This window comes from Bidens hawaiensis, unplaced genomic scaffold (genome assembly GCF_021521415.1).
Source record: "Bidens hawaiensis isolate Kalapana, Puna unplaced genomic scaffold, B.hawaiensis_p1.1 tig00019923_1, whole genome shotgun sequence".
In the NCBI taxonomy this organism is placed as follows: domain Eukaryota; kingdom Viridiplantae; phylum Streptophyta; class Magnoliopsida; order Asterales; family Asteraceae; genus Bidens; species Bidens hawaiensis.
In genome coordinates this window covers 276719-297768 of record NW_027493025.1, presented here as the reverse complement: position 1 = coordinate 297768, position 21050 = coordinate 276719, and the positions used below count along the sequence as shown (strand labels likewise).

The 21050-nt window shown below is 35.4% G+C and overlaps 1 protein-coding gene across 1 annotated transcript; it reads left to right on the top strand.

The window, feature by feature from the left end:
• Nucleotides 1–7452: 7452 nt before the first annotated feature.
• On the top strand, nucleotides 7453–18596 carry LOC143559511 (protein CHROMATIN REMODELING 20-like). The gene is made up of 24 exons (XM_077048054.1): nucleotides 7453–7566; nucleotides 7677–7739; nucleotides 8147–8242; nucleotides 8335–8427; nucleotides 8502–8692; nucleotides 9334–9562; nucleotides 9635–9736; nucleotides 9856–9939; nucleotides 10589–10972; nucleotides 11304–11584; nucleotides 11828–11914; nucleotides 12003–12225; nucleotides 12304–12423; nucleotides 12995–13161; nucleotides 13278–13419; nucleotides 14244–14393; nucleotides 14496–14551; nucleotides 15128–15428; nucleotides 16192–16309; nucleotides 16387–16439; nucleotides 16533–16756; nucleotides 16836–17039; nucleotides 17121–17199; nucleotides 17948–18596. Exons 1-24 carry the CDS (start codon nucleotides 7453–7455, stop codon nucleotides 18167–18169), a joined length of 3783 nt encoding a protein of 1260 aa, XP_076904169.1. The 3' UTR covers nucleotides 18170–18596.
• Nucleotides 18597–21050: the final 2454 nt, after the last annotated feature.

Sequence of the window (21050 nt, the reverse complement as noted above, 5' to 3'; positions counted from 1 at the left end):
TGTGTCATTTGTGTCTCTCTCTCCCCCTGATCACGGTGTTGGTTATTATAGAAGTATTCTGTTTCCAAAAAGTCACAATTCATGGTGGTAATTACGGTACCTCGTTTTGGACTGTAACATCGATATCCTTTCTGGTTCACACCGTAGCCAACGGAGACACATTTTTCTGCACATGGGTCAAGCTTGGTTCGTTCGACTTTGGGTATATGAGCAAACACAGTTGAACCAAAGATTCATGGTTCGAGTGTAAGGATTGAGGGGAGTTTAAAGAAGGAGGATAAGGTTTATAACAGGGTTTTGAATTGGAGGGCCTTGGTGGGTAATCGGTTAATTAAGTAGGTTGCCGTGGCTAGAGCTTCTGGCCAAAAAGATTTAGGGACGTTGGACTCAAGCATAAGGGCGCGTGTTATTTCTAGAAAAATGCGGTTCTTTCGTTCAACCACCCCATTCAGTTCGGAATGTCTAGGGCAGGTGGTTTGGTGAATCATTCCCTTTTTTTGAAAAAAATCTTTCATAGAGGCATTTACAAATTCACCTCCATTATCGGACCGTAATATTTGGATATTGGTTTTGTATTGAGTTTGGATCATGGTATGAAATAAACTGAATTTTTCAAAAACCTCTGATTTGTGTTTTAGAAGGTAAATCCACACCATTCGAGTACAATCATCCACAAATAACAAAAAAAAAAACGAAAGTTTTGGCCACCACTGACATTTGCTGGACCCCAAACATCAGAATGAACCAAAGAAAACGGTAAATCAACCCTGGTATTACTTGGTTTAAATGTTTGTCTATGGCTTTTGGCTAAAACACATGTTTCACAGTCTATCGTTTTATTTGAAGGAAATAACTTAGGAAATAAAAGATGTAAATTACCAGTGGACGGGTGCCCCCGTCTTCTATGCCAAAGTCATGCTTCTCTGTTTGTAGTTCCATGTGCAAGCATCACAGTACCACTTTGAGTCACCTCATCCACATAGTACAATCCACCCTGTTCAGTGCCACGCCCAATGATCATCCCAGTCCTGATGTCCTGTAAAATACAAAACGTTGGATGCATTAGAAAATTTTCTTGAGGATCAGTGATCCTTAAATCCTACTTACTATTGTTTGTTACAGACCATAGCAATTATTCATAAAAACATCAACATAAAAAAATGGGCTCGGGCCTTGTCTTCTATATCCTTCATCGCCCATTCAAGCTGCTTCCTCGCCTTCCACAGCACCCGCTCCTTCACCGGCTTCCACCACATCCTTGACCCCACTAGTTCCAGCCTCATTGTCCTCAGACATCTCCACATCATCCTCACCACCAAGAGCCGCCAAAGCAATCTTCCACTTCTTCACATCCCAGGTCGTTTTGTCAAAAGCAAGATCACCAGCCTCCATCGCCATCTTAATCATTGCTTGAAATACTGACCTAGCAGCCCACATCTTAGCCTCTTCCGTAGCCTGCTTCACCTTCTCTTGGTGTTGGGCTTCTGCTAAGGATAACTGATCCTCTAACTGCTTTTTATCCTTTGAAAGCTGGATCAAGGCTTTATCCTTGGCTACCACAACATTCCACAGTCCGGACAGCTTCTCACCAATTTGGTTCACTATCTTTTCGTAATGATCTTTGAAAGCATTCGTAGCCTGTAACCATCAGTTGAATGAGGATTAGAAGGATATTGGATCCTTAAATTCGAAACAGCAGGATATGAGATACTTACAGTGAGGACCACATCGAAGTGGGTTTCAGGCTCGGAGGACTTCTTTCTTTTGGAAGCGGATGACTTGGCTCTGGTAGTTGCAGTCTTTGGCTTAGAACTAGTTGCAGCCTTCAAAGCCTCCTTCTTGATATCTTGAGGAGTCATCATGCTATTGATGTCTTCCAAGGAGAACTTGCTAGCGAACTTTTGAAACAATTGATAAGTATTCTATATAATTTTATTTATTTTTAATTATTATAAACTTACTTGACATATCGGAGTCTGAGGAAATCTCACAAAAAGCTTCGACAAACCGGGCTTGAAAGGTTCTAACCTCAGAATACAAGGCAAGGAATCGTGTTGTTTTTTCTCCAGTTCCAGGTAATCTACCCAAGGAAGCGAAATTCTCAACTGCAAACAAATGAAAGAGAAAAGATTCAAAGTTAGATCAGTTATCACGGACTATGTTTTTATTAAGGATCCAGGATCCTACCCTTTCTGACCCATTGTAAAGGTAAATCAGCCCCACCAGGCATGGAGACACGTTTTAAAAAGAAGAATTGGTTCCTCCAGAAGGCGTCATTCATTTTAAAATTGGATGGAGCTGTCGAGGTTTGGATTTCAGAATGAATCGGGCCGGGCCATGGTAGTGAGGGTATAAAGGTGAGACAACTCTTGAAGGCCGAAGTCAACTTTTTCCTCTTCAATAATTCTTTCAATGGTGCCAAGGACTCTCCAAAGCATAGGCATAAGGATATGCCAGTGGAATCGAAGAAGCTTTGTGTGAAAGGAGGGAACGGATAAAGATAGCCGATAAGAAAAGGACAAGCTGGAAAACACACCCGGATTTGAGAATAAATGTCGCATCGGATGCCGGAATCGTATGGTCGGAACACGGTTTCAGGTGGGAATAATGAACAGAACTCATCGATTTTGGGATCTGTGAGCTTACAGATTTCTATGGATGGATTGGCTATAAGATTTTGAGGCTGCATCTCCGTCAACCCGAAGTCGTCGGAGGATTGGCCGGACGGCTTAGAAGAAGGTGAAGAAGACGAAGCAACTGACATTATTATCAAGATGTGTCTGGATCAATTATCCTCCTGAAGAATTTCAGAGCCATGTCAAGATCAAGGATCCTCAGAAGTTGATATTATTAACAATTGTTTCACGTGTGTAGGTTATTATTCAACAAAAGCAACGACTCTATGACTAAGTCTACCTTAAACTTCGAAACTGGAAGCTCCCAAGCACGTGGTCAATGAACGTTGGAGGAGTTGTGGAAGAGTGGCGGATAGTTAGGAATTGTTGTTATTTGTTATTTACTTAATAAACATCGAGATAACGATTGATTAGAACTCACTTGTACTCACACACACTAGAGCAGAATTCATACCTCTCTGCACACTAGCATTCATTGTAACATTGATCATAATCTCCAAAACACTTGTCCTTTTTTGATTAATAAATTGGTGATTGACGAGTTGTCATCACCCGGGGTTTTTTTTCTTTGATCCAAACAAGATCAAAGGGGTTTTCCTCGCAACAAATCACGTTGTTCAACCTTATTTCGTTCATATAATCATTATTATTATCGTAGCACTAGACCTCACATTTACGGATTTGGATACATTATCCTTAGCTAGTTTTCATCCAAAACAAGTGTGTGTTTTGAATGGTGTATGGAATGGGTGAAATGGATGAATTAATGAGTAATTTATGTTTATATATTATGGGTCATGGCTTAAGCCCATGGTCTTTTCTTACTTTCTTTATAATCCAAGTCCATAACCCATATCTATTTACCCCAACACTAGCCCAACTCATAATAACTCATATTTTATTTTATTAACCGAAACGAGAAAACGGGATGTTACATTGTTATAATATATTTCCCAACATACTTGGTGAAATCCAAAAATCAACAACAAACCATGGTTGTTAAATATTGAAAATAATATAATTTCAAATGCTAGAATTAACATATTATACTATGTATATTGTTAAAGGTTGTAAAAAAATTCGAATATGCTTTCTTTTTTCGAAACAATTTTTTAATTATTAAATAATAAAGATATGCTTACAAGTTGATCCATTTTTTTTAAATCATTCCATTTATCTATTAATTATTTTTTTACATTGCCATATACATTTATAAATTATAATTACATAATTTAAATCTATTCATTTGTTTTTTCGAATAATTTAGTAAACTATATACATATACATATATAGGGGTGAGTTAACGCACAATAATCGCTTAACGTACATTACGTACGCGAAACACGTTCAAGGTTTAAAACACTACAAACGTTCAAGAAAAATTCACAACCTTTAAGCTTTCAAAGTTAAAAACACTAAAACGTTCAAGCCAAATTCACAACCTTTAAACGTTCAAGGTTAAACCTTTAAAACGTTCAGGAAAAAAAGCTTAAACGTTCAGGCTTAAATTATGATACATTTAAGGCTAAAACCCATCACTCAAAACTCAAAATTGATCGATTGAAGTCTCAAATTGATGATTAATTGGTACGATTTCAATGTTAATTGATCAATTAGGTTCAACAATTTCAATTGATCAATTTGACAACTGACATGTGTGCAACGATTGATGGTTGTGTCGGAAGAAGATGGTGGTCATGACGGTAGACGATGGTCGCATCGGTGGACGGAATCGTTGAACGGTGATGGTGAAGGTGGACGGGATCGACGGGAGAAGAGGTGGACGGAGACCGGCTCACGTAATTGTAGTTTTAGGGTTAGCGAATTGAAGATCGACGTTCCAAAGTGTCGCGTACCTATTATACGATAAAAGTTTAACGTATCAGATCCTTTATCTACATATGTGTGTGTGTTAAATTGTACGGATAGTATATACCAATCACTTTCAAATATATCATATATGTATAATTAAAAGCTTTCTTTAAGGATGAAACGTTCAGATACTGAGAATGAAATTTCCAATAGATGAAATGTTCTCGGGTATGTTTTTACACGTGCATATTATTTTTATTTTATTTGAAAAGAACATTTTGTGATATAAATAAGATCAATTTATGTGCACATAAATTGATACAAGCATAAATATAATACATTTCTTTTTATATAAATTATATATTTTTTTATTTGTAATTTTATTTTTTAGATCATTCCGTGACTTTAAAGCTAGTTATTATATATACAATTAATTAAAGGGGAAATTGCAAACCCTCCCTCCGTCCCTCTAAATTATAAAATCAAATAAAGACGCAAAAAAGGGGGGAAATTGTATCAGCAAGCAGCTATTTAAACCTCCCTCCCACGATCACACTACGTACCGGATCAATCACACACTGCTCTGCTGCTGCAATTGCGTTCACAACATCCACAATCCAACCAACGTAAAAGTAACCGTCAATGATCTTTCTATGATTTGATTATGCTGCTGATTTTAGGTTTTGGTTTGAAGCTAGATGCTTTTGAAATATAAATATAAATTTGAATGTAATGGAGGATTGGATGTTTGATATTATGGTTCAGATATGCTTACAGTATTGTCTCTTTAACTATATCTGTTATAAGCGTTAGTTACGTACTGTTTATATATGTAAAACATATGTAACTGATGATTTGATGCAACTGATCTGGCTAGGGTTTTTTTTTATAATCATGCTAATTATCGTTTGACCTTGTGTTGCATGCACGAGGATGGGATGCATTATAATATATTGTTTATGAATTTAGGTAAAGTTGCAGGCTAATTACGTATTTTGAGTTTTCTAACTGTTTGTTTTCAACTTTTGGTTTCATTATGTTGCGGATTTTAGGTTTAATGATGTGTTTGTGATTGATAGAGTACGTTGCATTAAAGGTAGATTCTTCCGTTTTTTGAAATCTGAATTGGATTGGAGTGGAGGATTGGATATTTGATATTACGTTTAGATTTTTGTGTGTGTTTACGATAACCTAACTATCTGGCAATCTGTTATTGCTCATTTTTAGGATTAATGCCAGTTATATGTATGAAATCAGTTACATTTGGTTTTATCGTAACGTTGATTTTTAGGTATTCTGTTTGATTGAGTGTTGCATGTATGGGGGTTTGATGTATTATATTATACTGTTTATGTTTTCTGATGGATTTAGCCGTTTCACAAAAATTGCAGGATAAATAGGTATTTCATTCTTTTTAATTTTTTGCTTTCAACTTTTGATTTGATTATGTTGTGGATTTTAGGTCTAATGATGTGTTTTTGATCGATTGAGTATGTTGCACTAATGGTAGATTGTTCTGTATGCTGCAGGTTTTGAAATATAAATTAGAATGTGAGGATTGGATATTTAATATTATCATCTACGTATGTTTAGATTTTTGGCATGTTTACGATGATACAACTATCTAACAATCTGTTAGTGTTCATTACTTCTTGATTTCAGAATTAGCGTCAATTACACATAAAATCAATTACATTTTATGTAAAACACATGTAACTGATGATTTGAAGCAACTGTTTTGGCTAGGTTATATAGTCATGTTGATTATCGGGTTATCTGCTCGACCTAGTGTGTTGGTAATTTCGGACTCCAAGCTGCAAGTTGGTGAACTTGATGGACCAATATTGGCAAGTAGGTCATAGTTGGTTATGTTTTCTATACTAAACTTGGTAATCTCTTGGCTAGCAAGTTAGGGTTAGTCTATATAAACCGAGTTATATATGGTTAGACATTACGTAAACAGAAGATGCGGCCGAATTAGGGTTTTCGAGTTTTATTGTTCGTTTTGGTGAGTTACATCAATTCGTTCTTGATAGTGTTGCATGTTTGAGGATCTGGTGTATTATAATATATTTTTTGTGGATTTAGGTAAAATTGCAAGTTAAAAAGGTTGGATCTTTCTAATTGTTCATTTTCAACTTTCGATTTGATTATGTAATGATGTGTTTGTGATCGGTTGAGTACGTTACATTAAAGGCAGACCGTTTCGTCTGCCGGAGGTTTTAAAATCTGAATACGAGCGTAATGGAGGATTGGAGGTTTGATATTAACATTTAAATATGTTTTGAATTTTGCGAGTTAACAATAATCTAACTATCTAACAATCTGTTATTGCTCATTACTCCTTGATCTTCGGAATTAGTGTCAGTTACGAATAAAATCAGTTACATTTTATGTAAAACAAATGTAATTGATGATTTGTTGCAACTGTTCTAGACTTCTGGCTAGGTTTATCAATCATATTAAATATCTGTTTTTTTGTTTGACCTAGTGTTGCATGTGATGTATGAGGATCTGATGCATTATAATAAATTGTTTATGGATTTAGGTAAAAGTTGCAGGTTAAAAAGGTTTTTAGATCTTTCTAACTGTCCGTTTTCAACTTTTGACTTGATTATGCTGTGGATTTTAGGTTTAATGATATTCTTGTTATCGATTGAGTAGGCTGCATTAATGGCAGATTGTTCCATATGCCGTAGGTTTTGAAATCTAAATTAGAATGCAGTGGAGGATTGGATATTTGTTATTATCATCGAGATATGTTAGACAATCCAACATATTTGTTATTGCTCATTAGTCCTTGATTTGCATAATTAATGCCAGTTATGCATGAAATCAGTTACATTTGATTTTTTCAGTAACTTTGATTTTTCGGTTTTCTGTTTGACCTAGTGTTGCATGTATGAGGATGTGATGTAGTATGATATATTGTTTTAGGTTTTCTGATGGATTATGGTAAAGCTGCAGGTTAGGAAAGTATCATTGTATTTAATTTTTATCATTGATGGAGGTTGATAAATGTGAGGTGAAAGAAGAAGATATTGGCAGTTCATCAAGTGACTCTTTTATCAATGATAGCGACAGCGACGAATCATTGACGCCTGGTCAGGATGGTGAGGTACATCCCGAGGCAAGTCGAACATTTATTCATACTTGAATGGACAAAATTATGAATTACATGTGTTTTGATTGTCAAGTTTGAGCTGTTGTGGTTTTGTTCTTTTGCAGGCATCTCTTACGGATGAAGACATTGAAGGTCTAATTGCTGAGCTCTTAACAGTTGAGAGCAAGGTATTGATTTATCTTTGCATCTTTTTAAAGGTGGACAAATTTGGTTCATTTACTTATGAATTTGTTAAGTCTGGTTAATAGAAATCTCAAACGCGCCAATAGTAAAATGCAGATAAACGCGAAACGGGTCAAAATTGATCGAAGTGTATTTTAATGCATACATCTTCGATGTCTAAATTTGATGATTTATGTTGTTGGCATGATGATGTTTTTTTTTACATACTAAATGGACAAATTTGTGAGACCCGCAATGAAAAACAACCCGTTTTATTGTTATCCATCGTCCATGTTACCCTTACTTTTTTGTGCTGACTGAGACATTATGTTGGGAATTTATGGTATTAACCTATAATTTCTTAGTCATTTTCCCTTTTTTATTTGGATTCACAATTGCTGTGTTGCTACAGGCTGCAGAGGCACAAGAAGCACTTGAAGACGAGTCACTAGCAAAAGTGGAAGTTGAAGTGCGAGAAGAGCTATCACAATCTCTTGAAGGGGAAGCTGTACGTTAGTGTTATCCTCTCAAAATAAACAAAACACCTTAAATTTCAAACTTAATGATTAATAAAGTTGTTCCTTCTCTTTTCTTCGATAGCTTGATAATGCTGTTGCTGATGAAATGCTAGCTCTCAGAGAAAAATGGGAATACGAGCTCGATGACCTTGAAACCGAGAGCGCACACTTGTTGGTCTGCTTCTTCACTTATTTAAGTGCATATTTTATATTATGCCTGTTGGTTCTTACAATATGCTTATTGTGCAGGAGCAACTTGATGGTGCGGGAATTGAACTCCCGAGTCTTTATAAGTGGATAGAAAGCCAGGCACCAAATGGATGCTGTACAGAAGCATGGAAAAATAGGACTCACTGGGTTGGATCACAGGTCACCGGTGGTGTTACTGAGTCAATTGCAGATGCTGAAAAGTATCTGAAAACTCACAGGCCTGTTAGAAGGTAGCTTGTGTTACTACAAAATAACTAATATCAGGAGTCTAAACAAGCCAATTCGAGCATGCTTCGAGCTTTACATAAAGTTCGAGTTCGGCTCGTTTACTATTTATTATCACTATATCATATTCTTTATATCTGTTTATAATTATTGTTTTGGCTCGTGAGCCTTCTCCAGCTCTATAAGCGAAGTTCGGGCGTTTAAGCTTTGGTTGATTCGGGCTTTTAGCTAGTCGATCTCAAGTAGCTCACTAGCGGCTTGGCTCGTTCACACCGCTACTAATAATTAGAGATGAAAAAAGTGGACTGATGGATTATTGGTCTAACTCGTTTGGGTCAAATGGTTGACCCAGAACACTTTATCAAAATATGCTATTATTTTTACGTAAATAGTTAGCTTGTCAAATGTAATTGCAAAAGTTATAGATTATTTTGAAAGTAGTCTATTGTTTTAGTAAAAATGATTTATGAGGTCTTATGCATTAAAACTTCAGTTTGGATGACATTCTACGTGTTCGATCCGTTCAAGATAAAAAGCACAACCCGAATCGGTTCATTCATAAGTAACTGAATGGAAACTGCCACCTTTCAAACTACAATATTAGGAGTTGTGTAAGCTTTCATTTATGCATTGTTTTTTCTGACAGACATCATGGTAAGCTTCTAGAAGAAGGCGCTAGTGGGTTTCTTGGGAAACGTCTTGCTCCTGAAGAAGATAAAGAGACCAAACGCAATCTAGACTGGTCATCTTTCAATAAACTATGTTCTTCATCAACCAGTACTGCATTTGGAAGCAAAAACTGGGCTTCAGTATACTTGGCCAGTACGCCCCAACAAGCTAAGGAATTGGGACTCAACTTTCCTGGTGTAGATGAGGTAAAATATTTAATGAAAAGCCTATATTCTTTCGATTATAATATGGTATTATGATTTTTATATTGTGTATAGGTGGAGGAGATTGATGACAATTTGAGTGACCCATTAGTTGCTGATGCTATTGCGACAGAGAGAGAATTATACCAGTCTGAAGATCACAAGAACTTCAGAAAGGTAGATATTGTTGGCTATATTAGTTATTCAACAATTTAATTTATCACATTTGACCATCTAGACATTATAAACAGCGGGGATACTAGCTTAAATATATGTATTGCCAACGGCATTGACAGGTTAAAGAAGAAGATGACGTAAATCTTGAACGTAAGCTTCTGCTTCGTTTGAATCAAAAGAGACACAGGAGGAAGTTAAAGCAGGTGTGTTCTCACATATTCTATATGGGAAAATACCAGTGTACTTTCTCGTAAAGTTTCTTAACGGTCTTTTGCACCTAAAAAACAAACATACAATCTGTCTTATTTTTGGTAAAATTATATTTAACAATTGTTTGCACATAAAAAAACCAACATACTTTTTTTGTCTTATTATAAAATGCCTCTTAACATGTTGATATCTTTTAAATCTCTCTTAGTTATGATTGGATGAAATCATGCAAACATCATTTGACAAATTACATTATAATAACAATTTAATATGTTTTTAGTTTTATTTTATTTTGTTTTAAGTTATGTCATCCATGCTCATGTATTTTTATTATACTGTTTCTGAAAGATTACTTGTTATCATCAACTTGTTGATAGAAAAATGGAAAGGAAAAGACGAACATTGAACGAACTTTGCCTTTCCACTTGTCTCCTTTAAAACATAAGTTCATCAAGTATTACTCATCTAGAATCTAGTATTAATAAGTAGAAAATAATTATATTTTTGTTCAAATTTAACAAGCGGATAGACTTTTATGAGAAAAAATACATATTTTTTAAGTGCTCTTTTTATTTCTATCTAATTTTGGTTTTGTACATTATGGATTACAAACTCATTTCTTTGTTTTTGAAATATAATCAGGAGGATATGAAGGAAACTGATGAAAACAACATTAGTAACAATATTGCATATCAATCATCAAATACTACAGAAATGAAAGATCATAATAGTAATGGTCTTTGTGGGACTAAGCGGTCATCTGACAGTGATGAAATGTCGGAGAGCAAGAAGGGCGGGACTGTAAAAACTGACAATTTTGATGTCGAATCTGTTGAAGTGGATGGCTCTGATTCTTTATCCAGTGATAGTGAAAATCTTGATCAAGAAGATGGGGACCACTCTGCTGATGAGTTCCATTGTACGGCTTGTGATAAGGTCGCTAATGACGTGTATACACATCCAACCTTGAAAGTGATTGTTTGCAGAAACTGCAAGTATCGGTTACAAGAGAGAATGAGAGAAACGGTAGGCATTTGCAGTTATGAATAGGCTGTAAAAGAGTTGAGTCTAGCCAGGTTTGGCTTGGGTTCAGCTCTTTACGAGCTGAAATGTCGAGCTCCAGCCTGGCTTGTAAAAAGCTCGAGCCGGCTCGTTTATTTAAAAAGTTTTAGTTGTATATATATAAAGAAAAAAGTAATGTTTTTTTAGTCGGGGTGTGCATTGGTCTGTTTGGATTGGTTTTGGGATCAAATCGAATTTCGTTCTTTTGAGTTTTTGAAAACTTTTGGTTTCGGTCTTTTTTGTTTTGTCGTTTGGGATTGAAAATGTATAACTTGGGTTTTGTTCTTTATTGCAGGATCCTGATTGTGCTGAGTGTTTATGTGGATGGTGTGGGAATACTGGGGATTTAGTAAATTGCAAGTCATGCACAAACTTGTTTTGTTTTTCGTGTATAAGAAGGAATCTTGGGGAAGAATATATGTTAAAAGCACTTGGTTCAAGTTGGAAATGCTGTTGCTGTTCTCCAAGTGTTCTACAGCCTTTGACTTTACAGTTAGAAAAAGCTTTTACACCATCATCTTCAAGTTCAGATAGCGACTCTAATAATTCAGTTGATGGCTTCAAGGTCACAATTAGGTATCCTTACTTTTTGTGCGGGTCAAAACAGATTTGGTCCACAAACACTTTGTTATCCTCTCTTAACAAAGTTGATGATATTTAATTTATTATTAATAGTGAGATTGAGATGTTTTTAACCATACCTTGGCTCATTTCACTCGCTTATCCTATTGGATCGTTAGATGTACAATACACACCAAATTGACACATTTGCTTATAAATGGGTTATGGGTCATAATTTCCTTCTTTGTGAAACATCAGCAAAAGGAGACGAAAGAAGAAGATTCGTAGAATTCTTGATGATGCCGAATTAGGAGAAGACACTAAAAGAAAAATCTCCATCGAAAAGGTATCATACATATATTGATATTACAATAATTTAGTTGTAGGATTGTGAAGTCATTTTATGTGTTAATAATTTACTAATCTGACTGTCGGACCGTCAGGAGCGCCTTAAGTCACTAGAAGCTGAGCGTTTAAAGTCACTGAAATCAATGAAGGCTAGTTATGAAAGTTTTAAGGCGAATGTATCTACGGGTGCTACCCTTAATATGTTAGGTGATGCACAAAGCGGTTATATTGTAAATGTTGTGAGGGAGGAAAATGAGGAGGCTGTGAGGCTTCCACAAAGCATCTCAACCAAATTGAAATCTCATCAGGTTCCTTTTCTTCCTTTTTGTTTAACTTATTATGAATACTTAACGTACGTTGTAATAATCTGTACTAACTGTATGCAGGTTGCAGGTGTAAGATTTATGTGGGAAAATATAATACAGTCAATCACTAAAGTTAGGTCAGGAGATAAAGGACTCGGCTGCATTCTTGCACATACCATGGGTCTAGGTAAAACATTGCAGGTACTATGATAATTAGCTTTTTATGCCCTTGAATTTCAATCAATCAATCAATCATACCCAGTAAAATCCCACCGACAGCAAAGCTATAAGTAGGGTCTGGGGAGGGTGGGATGTAGGCACACCGTACCTCTATCCAAAGGAATAAAGAGGTGGCTTCCAGAGAGACCCTCGGCCCTTAGAATTTATTTATCAGAATTAGTCTGCTCACATGTGAGTTTATTAAGGGAAGACATCACACACTAAAAATCAAGTTTGAAGTCTCCCATTGAAGTCAAATCAACTTTCATTAGGGGTTCCAATCTTTGTTTTATGAATGTTCAAATTTTAATAAAATTAAGTGAGACAAATAAAACATTTATGATCTCTAGTTATTATTTAGTGATTCTCTTTTTAAATTAACTTGATGCAGGAGGTAATATATATTGAAGAAAATAAAATTCACAAAATAATAACTAGATATCATAAATGTTATATATATATATATATATATATTACATTTAGGAAACTTGAATAGTGATTACTATTGGTGGTGAAATAGATACAAAGTTGAACTAATTGGTGGTTTTACCAGGTTATAACTTTTCTGTATGCTGCTATAAGATGTGTGGATTTGGGACTTAAAGCTGTTATGATTGTGACACCTGTAAACGTTTTGCATAACTGGAGGCATGAGTTTAGAAAATGGAGTCCGAACGAATTTAAGCCTCTTCGTGTCTACATGCTTGAAGATGTTCCAAGGTTTTTTTTTTTTTTTTTTGGCATTTTATTAGTAATGATGCTCATGCTCTTAAAACATAGTTTTCTTGTCTTCACTTATTTTTAATGATATTAAATTGTTGATATGATGTTTGTAGGGATAGAAGACTTGAGTTACTAAAGAAGTGGAGAGCAAAGGGTGGTGCGTTGTTAATTGGGTACACTAATTTTCGTAATTTGTCTCTCGGAAGGCATATCAAGGATTGCCATGTGGCTAAAGAATTTCGCACGGTTCTTCAGGTAATTTTTACAGACTTCCATCAGTCCATGTTTAACCAACTCGAAGTGGGTGCTTTAATCTTCATTTTGGAACTGGTTATCTCATTAAAATGAGCAGAATTTCACACAGTTTATATCATAAACTCGGTATTTATGCTCTTTAAAATGAGCTAGATATTGCTAGATTTTTCAAAGAAAAAATTAGACGCGATTGTTTTGTCTGCAAACCAGACGATGCATCAGCTTTTAACTTGTAATCAGATGCAGTCATGTAAAATTGCACAAAAGCATAGATTTAGATACACAAAAATGCACCAAGATCTCCCATACATAACTAAAAGCATTTTGATGTAAGTAGTATCAAAAGTGAAGTTTATACACCTTTGCCCAATATCATATTTCTAGAAATGACGGGTCAACTCACATATGATTAAGTTTATTTTATGTGATTATCGATGAGTAACATCCCATGTTCTTTGATTTGTTCACATGTGAATAGCCTGGACCCATTCATATATGAGCAAGTCCAATAACGTGTGAATTGTAAAGTACTATTGTGGCTTGAGCTTTCATTTTGTTCTCATATGAACCTCTACCAGTAATCACATATGAATGGACTTGATCACGTGAGAATTAACACATGATTAGTTGTTATGGTTCTCAACTTGACTGTTGATACTGTAAAATATATTATTATTATTGTTATCATATATGACGTATCTTTGCGTATTCTGGTAACGAAGTTTCAAAAATAAAGTAAAAAAATGTTAAAATTTTACCAAAAACCTATGTTTTTTTGGTGCTAATATAGCTTGTATTTTGACAATGTACCAAAAATATTGCAGGATGGACCTGATATACTTGTTTGTGATGAGGCGCACATGATTAAAAACACGCAGGCTGATACAACCCAGGCCTTGAAGCTAGTCAAGTGCCAGAGGCGGATAGCATTAACAGGTTCACCTCTTCAGAATAACCTCATGGAATATTATTGTGTAAGCAACTATCACCATTCTCTTTTCTTTTTTCCTAACTAGTCTTTTAAGTGCAAATGGCTTTAAAGGTTTTGTTGTCATCACGATTTATTGGTAAAACAGATGGTTGATTTTGTGAGGGAAGGATTTCTTGGCAGCAGTCAAGAGTTTAGAAACCGGTAAGTCCTTTGTCAACCCTTATTTGTCTTCTACGGAGGTTGTAATTTTAACTCATGCACATGAAAGATGGTTGATTTGGGTATAGTTTTTGAGTCAAGTAGTCAATCGGGTTGAAAGATTTCCCAACCATTTATTTGTGTAAATGAGCCGAGCCGACTTGTCCACAAATCCAGCGAGATCGTTTATTAAAAGAATTGATCTCCGAGATAGCTCTTTTATCATTATATTTTACACATTGATATATATAAAAGAAATTATACCTTTAGCATACACATCTAATATATGTAATTTTACGTTAAAAAATGATCGTCTGTTCAAAAATACATAAAAAACTTTACGTTTTAAAAAATATATAAAATTTATGTTATAGCGTGTGCGTGTGTATTATATATTAAACAAGCCTAACGAGCAAGTCAACGAGCCGAGCTTACTTGGGCTTGGCTTGGCTCGGCTTGTTTAAAACGAGCCAATGTTGAGCTAGTTTTCTGCGAGCTTTTTGAACTTACCCTACATGTCTTTTGCTACATTGACTTAACTACATGTGTATGACTAACCACGCTCTCCATATCTTGCAGTTTCCAAAACCCTATTGAAAACGGACAACACGCTAATTCCACATCAAAGGATGTCAAAATCATGAACCAGAGATCTCACATTCTCTATGAACAATTAAAAGGATTTGTGCAACGAATGGACATGAATGTTGTTAAGAAGGATTTACCTCCAAAAACCGTATTTGTAATCGCTGTTAAGCTTTCTGCGATGCAACGGCTACTCTACAAACGGTTTCTTGATGTACATGGGCTCACTCAAGAAAAGGCTTCTAGTGAAAAGACCCAGAAGAACTTTTTTGCCGGTTATCAAGCATTGTCTCAGGTACTTACTTTTATAATCCATAAGTGGGTTTTAACCTGTTTGGTTATCAATGGGCCGGTTCAACGCTTGTTTCTGTAAAAACAAGAGTAAGTTATCCAGATGGCCCCTGTGGTTTGCTCAAATTTCACCTTTTCCATTTGTTTGCGAGATTGTCTTGCATTTGGTCCCTATTAGATGTCAGTTCAGGTTTTCTGTTACAAATTTTTGAAAATGGTCACAATTGTACGAGTCCTATGTTAAATTCGACACACTATTTATTCATACAAAAGTCAAAAAAATTCTTGACAAAAAGCTTTTCAGGTCAACACATCCTGACTAGTACCAAAAATACATCTTTTGACTTTGATTTCTAATCTCGAGGTTGACACATGAGTAGTTTTTCAAGCTCGAATCGTTTGAGAGCTGGCTCGGGTTTGATAAGTGAAGCATATGCTGGTTTATAAACAAGATTACCTTTAGGCTTCAGCTAGGCTTGATTCGAGCTTTTAGCAAGCTGGGATCGTGTTACTCACAAGCGGCTTGGCTCATTTACACCCCTACTCGTCACTTAAAAAAGAAATAATATTTTCTACAATCATTTAAATGTACAATCATTGAGTGTCTAATTCTTGACTTCTCTAGTGATTCGAAATTGCAGTGGAACATTCATTTTCTCGTCACTATACATTATTTCCCTTAGCTGCCTATATATTATTTTGCTTTTTAGTTTTTATATATTTTCTCCTCTTTATACAATTAAAATGATATTGGTTACACTTGTTAGATATGGAATCATCCTGGAATATTGCAACTGATGAGAGACAAAGACTTGAGCAAACATGACAGCTCTTTTGAAGACACTTCTACTGATGATAATATGGACTATACCATGGCCAATGGAGGTAAGATATACATTTTGATAAACATACACTTAATTTGACATCATGCAAATAATGTTTTTATGTTTTTTTCCTTCCAGATAAGTCGAGAAACAAAATAGATAAAAAGAATGCCAATGGCTTTTTCAAGGAGGTATTTAAGTTCTCAAATGTGTTTTCAAAAATATCATATACAAAAATTAGTACTTGTTTGGTAATGCGGTTACATGTTTTTAATGCTGTACAGAATTGGTGGGATGATATTGTTAAGGAAAATGGTTATGATGCTGAAAATAGTGGGAAGATGGTTTTACTGCTTGACATTTTAACTTTGTGCTCTGATATTGGCGATAAAGCACTCGTCTTCAGCCAAAGTTTATCCACAATCGATTTAATCGAACTCCATATTTCCAAATTGACCCGTAACGCGAGAGCCCAAAAATGTTGGAAAAAGGGAAAAGATTGGTACAGGTGTGTTAATATCATTAGATGCAAGGGGTGTAGTCTTTTCTTCTTTGCTTAAATCTTGTTTTGGTTTGGTGTAAAACAGGCTAGATGGACAAACTGAAGGGTCCGAGAGACAGAAACTGGTTGACAATTTTAATGATCCGTCTAATAAACGTGTCAAATGCACGTTAATATCGACCCGAGCGGGATCTTTGGGTATTAACCTTTATGCTGCTAACCGTGTTATTATTGTTGATGGTTCTTGGAACCCGACGTATGATCTGCAGGCTATTTATCGGGCTTGGAGGTATAAAATTATTAATTTAATGGTTACGTTAGAAAAAAAACATAAATTTATATAAAAGTTAACTGCGTTTTTACATTGTAGATACGGACAAACAAAACCGGTTTTTGCATACCGTCTAATGGCACACGGCACGATGGAAGAAAAGATTTATAAGCGTCAGGTAATAGCGTCTGAATTTTATAAACGGGTCAAATTGGGATTTTGTTTTTTTTTTTGCTCTTTTACTGGCCAATTAGGTAGAATGAAAACCTGTCAAAATGGTTGAAAGATTCATTCCACTATCTGATTTTTGAATAATGGTGTAAACGAGCTGAGCTTGGCCTCGGCTCGTTTTGAGCTCTTATTTTTTAAAGCTCGAGCTCAAGTTGTTTTTCAAGCTCGAGCTTGCTAATTCAATATTTAATGTATTATATATTAATCATATATTAATAATTGGCTTGTAGGCTCATGAGCCAGCCTGAGTCATTTATTTTTAATCATTTGTATACATTTTTAATTTTTTTTTATATTTTTAATCATATTTTGTATGTAACATAATATATTCTATTCAACAATTTCGATCATGCTTTTATATATAATAATATGTATTATATAATTATATATATTTAACATATTTCATAAATTTATATGGCTTGTTTAGGCACACGAACTAGCTCGAGCTGAATTTGTAAAGCTTGGTCACGTTCATAAAACAAGCTTATGTTTAAACTCAAGCTCATTTAAGCTCGTCTCGATTCAAGGTTTTAGCGAGCCGATTCGAATAACTTGGCTCATTTACACCCCTCTTTTGAATACATCTCCAACATTGCTTTTTTTTTCTTTTTTTTGTCAAAAGTTAGATTATTAATATTTTAACATCCACCAATTCTTGTAATGACATTCATCAATCATTGATCTTTAAAAATTAGGTCACTAAGGAGAGCCTATCAGCAAGAGTTGTTGATAGACAACAAGTACACCGAACAATATCCAAAGAAGAGATGTTACATCTCTTCGCCTTTGGTGATGATGAAAGCCAAAATGTGGCAAGCACGCAAACAAATCCTTCAAAACAAAAAGATCCTCATCATTCAACGGGTTCTTCTGACATATTCATGGAAGCATTACTTGAAAAACATCAATCTAGGTAAATTTAATAAGTTTAATGATTACTTGTTTTTGCTTTATTTAATATGTGTTTAATTCATGGTTCAGATGGATTGCTAATTATCATGAACATGAGAGTCTTCTACAAGAAAACGAAGACGAAAAGCTATCAAAGGAGGAACAAGACATGGCTTGGGAAGTTTACCGTAAAAGCATAGAATGGGAACAAGTCCACATCACAAAACCAACGGTTCAAGATGAACCCACAACTAAGAAACCACCTTTGGTCACTCGAGTGTGTTCTAGGAACCGCTTTGTGCTGCGAAACTGCACAAACTTAGCCCATATGTTGACTTTAAGTAGTCAAGGTGTGAAACCGGGACACACCACTATTTGTGGTGAATGCAGCCAGGAAATTAGTTGGAATGGTGTTAAGTGACAAGTTAAGAACCAAAAGGCACAGGTTTTTTGATTATGCATTGGACATGATGATTAGATCTTTTATATTATTTTGTAACCAGACTGTCCCATTTTTGGGTGGTTACTATAACCTTTGAATGTTGTTATATTATAGCTGCATAGTTTCTGGAGTGCTCGAGTTAAGAGCGAATTTACATTTGCCATTTCGGCGCTTTTGATATTGATATTTGGGGTTTTTTTTCTTCTCATTTCCTCACTTATATTATTAGAAGGATAATTTGGTTTAAAATAGAAAATTTATCATTTTTTATGTTATTAAACTAATAATATATTCTGCGAAAGCTAACGGGTTGTATGCTAGTCCGAAGATCATGAACTTCAAAGAACAGGTTAGTCACAGGCCATTGATTTGACTGTCACAACATTAAACACTTGCCATCGGCTGATGGAAATCTGTTATCGCCCCTTTCTCTTTCTCAAAAATTAAGGTGGCGGTTTGGGATTGTGTGGTTGACCGATCCCCGGGTCCAGATGGTTTTAGTTTCAAGTTCATAAAAATATACTTGGCTAGGAATTCATAAACACCCTGAACCACTTTCAAAGTTCTAAGGAGCTCTCTAAGATCATATGTGATGGAGCGTTTGGGGCTTCAAAACCCCCTCGAAACCACCCCACCCCACCCCACCCCACCAATGTAAGGCGTCGAGCCCGGTGCCCTACATTATCGATATATTTACTCATAAACACGGTTTCAAATATCAAAGTGAATTAAAACTTTCGCGGAAACATTAAACTTCAACCATTTATTACATAATTATTCAAATCTCATCAAAGTGAATTAAAACTTTCGCGGAAACATTAAACTTCAACCGTTTATTACATATTATTCAAATCTCATCATAACGATCTAACACTTGTCTTAAAACATGATATTAAGCATTATAATAAAATATCATAACATTCTTCTCAATATGTCAACCTCTTCAGTTCAATGCCATGTGTCTTCCTCAAGCTAGCTACCTTAGCCTATTTACCTGCGTGCATACTAAAATTCATCTACGCTGAGTGAGTTCTAGTTAATTAGACAACATACATTACATTCACGTACTTACATATCCGGAGACACATGTTACACACTAAACCTGTTTATCTTTCTTTCATACATACACTCATTCATCATTTCTTTCAAACTTTCATTCTTTCTTATTTTAACATACATTGTGCATACATAACTATCTCTTCGTTTTAAAGATCCTTTCGCCCTATAAATTCACATATATTATGAGGGCCTGGTCCCTATCCTATCAGATATTATAAGGGTCTGGTCCATATCCTCTCACTGGTCCCTTCTTTCCATACAACCATACAACCATGCTATTGAAAATCATGGACATTGAATTCATTGAATTGATATTATTTTCTGATGATTTACAATGAGGGGAAGATACCAATATATAATACATAACTTTTACGTTATTGGAAACAAACACAATTATAGGAAGCATATATGGCTGTAAACGAGTTGTGATTGTGTGTATTTCGGGAGATGATGTTTGACTGATCCCACAATCTTTTTCTTATTTTAATTATTTTCAACACTCCCCCTCAAGTTGAGTAGTGGGGTTTCCAATACGTAACTTGCTTCGACAAAAGTTGAAGATTCTCCCGTTAACCGCCTTCGTTAGTATATCAGCTAGTTGATCTTTTGATTGAACAAACGAGAGCTCAATGATTCCAGCTTCAATTTTTTCTTTAATAAGGATCCTGTCAACTTCTATATGTTTTGTCCGATCATGTTGTACCGGGTTTTCGGAGATTTGAATTCCAGCTTTATTATCACACATGAGTTTGATGCTTTTCTTTGGGGGAAATCCGATTTCAGTTAGGAGCTTTCTTATGGATAAAACCTCACTTATTCCTCGTGCAATTCCTCTAAATTCGGCTTCCGCACTAGAAAGAGCTACAACTTTCTGCTTCTTACTCCACCAAGTTACGAGATTTCCTCCTACTAAGGTAAAGTAACCTGATGTGGATCTACGATCTCCTACATCTCCGGCCCAGTCAACATCGGTATAGGCTTGTATTTCTAAATGACCGTTGGGTTTAAATAATACTCCATGGCCCGTTGTTCCTTTGATGTACCTGATGATCCTCACGACCGCCTCCATGTGAGCAGTTTGGGGTTGGTGCATGAATTGGCTTACAACCCCAACAACATAGGCTATATCAGGTCGTGTGTGAGAGAAATATATTAACTTTCCCACCAGTCTTTGATATCTTTCTTTATCTGCTAAATCTGCTTCAGGCTCCATGTGGATTTTATGGTTTGTTCTCATTGGGGTTTCTGCCGGATTGCAATCTATCATACCTGTCTCTGCTAGAAGATCAAGAATAAACTTCTTTTGGCAGATGAAAATACCCTTTTTTGACCTTAGTACCTCAATACCGAGAAAGTACTTTAACCTTCCCAAGTCTTTCATTTCAAATTCTGCAAACAAGCTTCTT